Below are 340 nucleotides of genomic sequence, written 5' to 3'. Positions count from 1 at the left end.
TTCTAACAGCAATCTAACCATTCCACAACTAATATGCTATAGGACCCCGGAGAGAGGAACGAAAATTTATACCACGCTTACCTCAAACACATCATAATCCCCAGCTGGTTTGCTCCACGACAGGGTAATTTCCGTATCGGAGATGTAACTAGCGGTGATGTTCGACACAGATTCAGGGTTGAGCTGATCCTGCCGTATGAGGGGCAGGCTCGTCACACCCCCTGACACTGTCCAGGCCGTCACGTTGTACATCCGTCCAGGCACCAGATTGTTAAATACGATCTGAAATCAATCATCAAACTTGCATTAAAAATGGAATGGTTACTGCTTGACGATAAAA

The 340-nt window shown here is 45.9% G+C and overlaps 1 protein-coding gene across 1 annotated transcript in view; it reads right to left on the bottom strand.

The window, feature by feature from the left end:
- Positions 1–340, bottom strand: part of LOC119592197 (tyrosine-protein phosphatase 10D-like) — a gene marked incomplete at its 5' end in the record, with an annotated part of 14,889 nt that overhangs the window by 9,718 nt on the left and 4,831 nt on the right. Inside the window, 1 exon segment of the mRNA XM_037941030.1 lies at positions 82–282. Coding sequence (XP_037796958.1) covers positions 82–282 — 201 coding nt within the window.

The sequence above is a fragment of the Penaeus monodon genome, chromosome 29, assembly GCF_015228065.2.
Source record: "Penaeus monodon isolate SGIC_2016 chromosome 29, NSTDA_Pmon_1, whole genome shotgun sequence".
Lineage (NCBI taxonomy): Eukaryota > Metazoa > Arthropoda > Malacostraca > Decapoda > Penaeidae > Penaeus > Penaeus monodon.
Note: the sequence above shows the minus strand (reverse complement) of the source record. Positions and strands in the feature narration are given on the sequence as shown.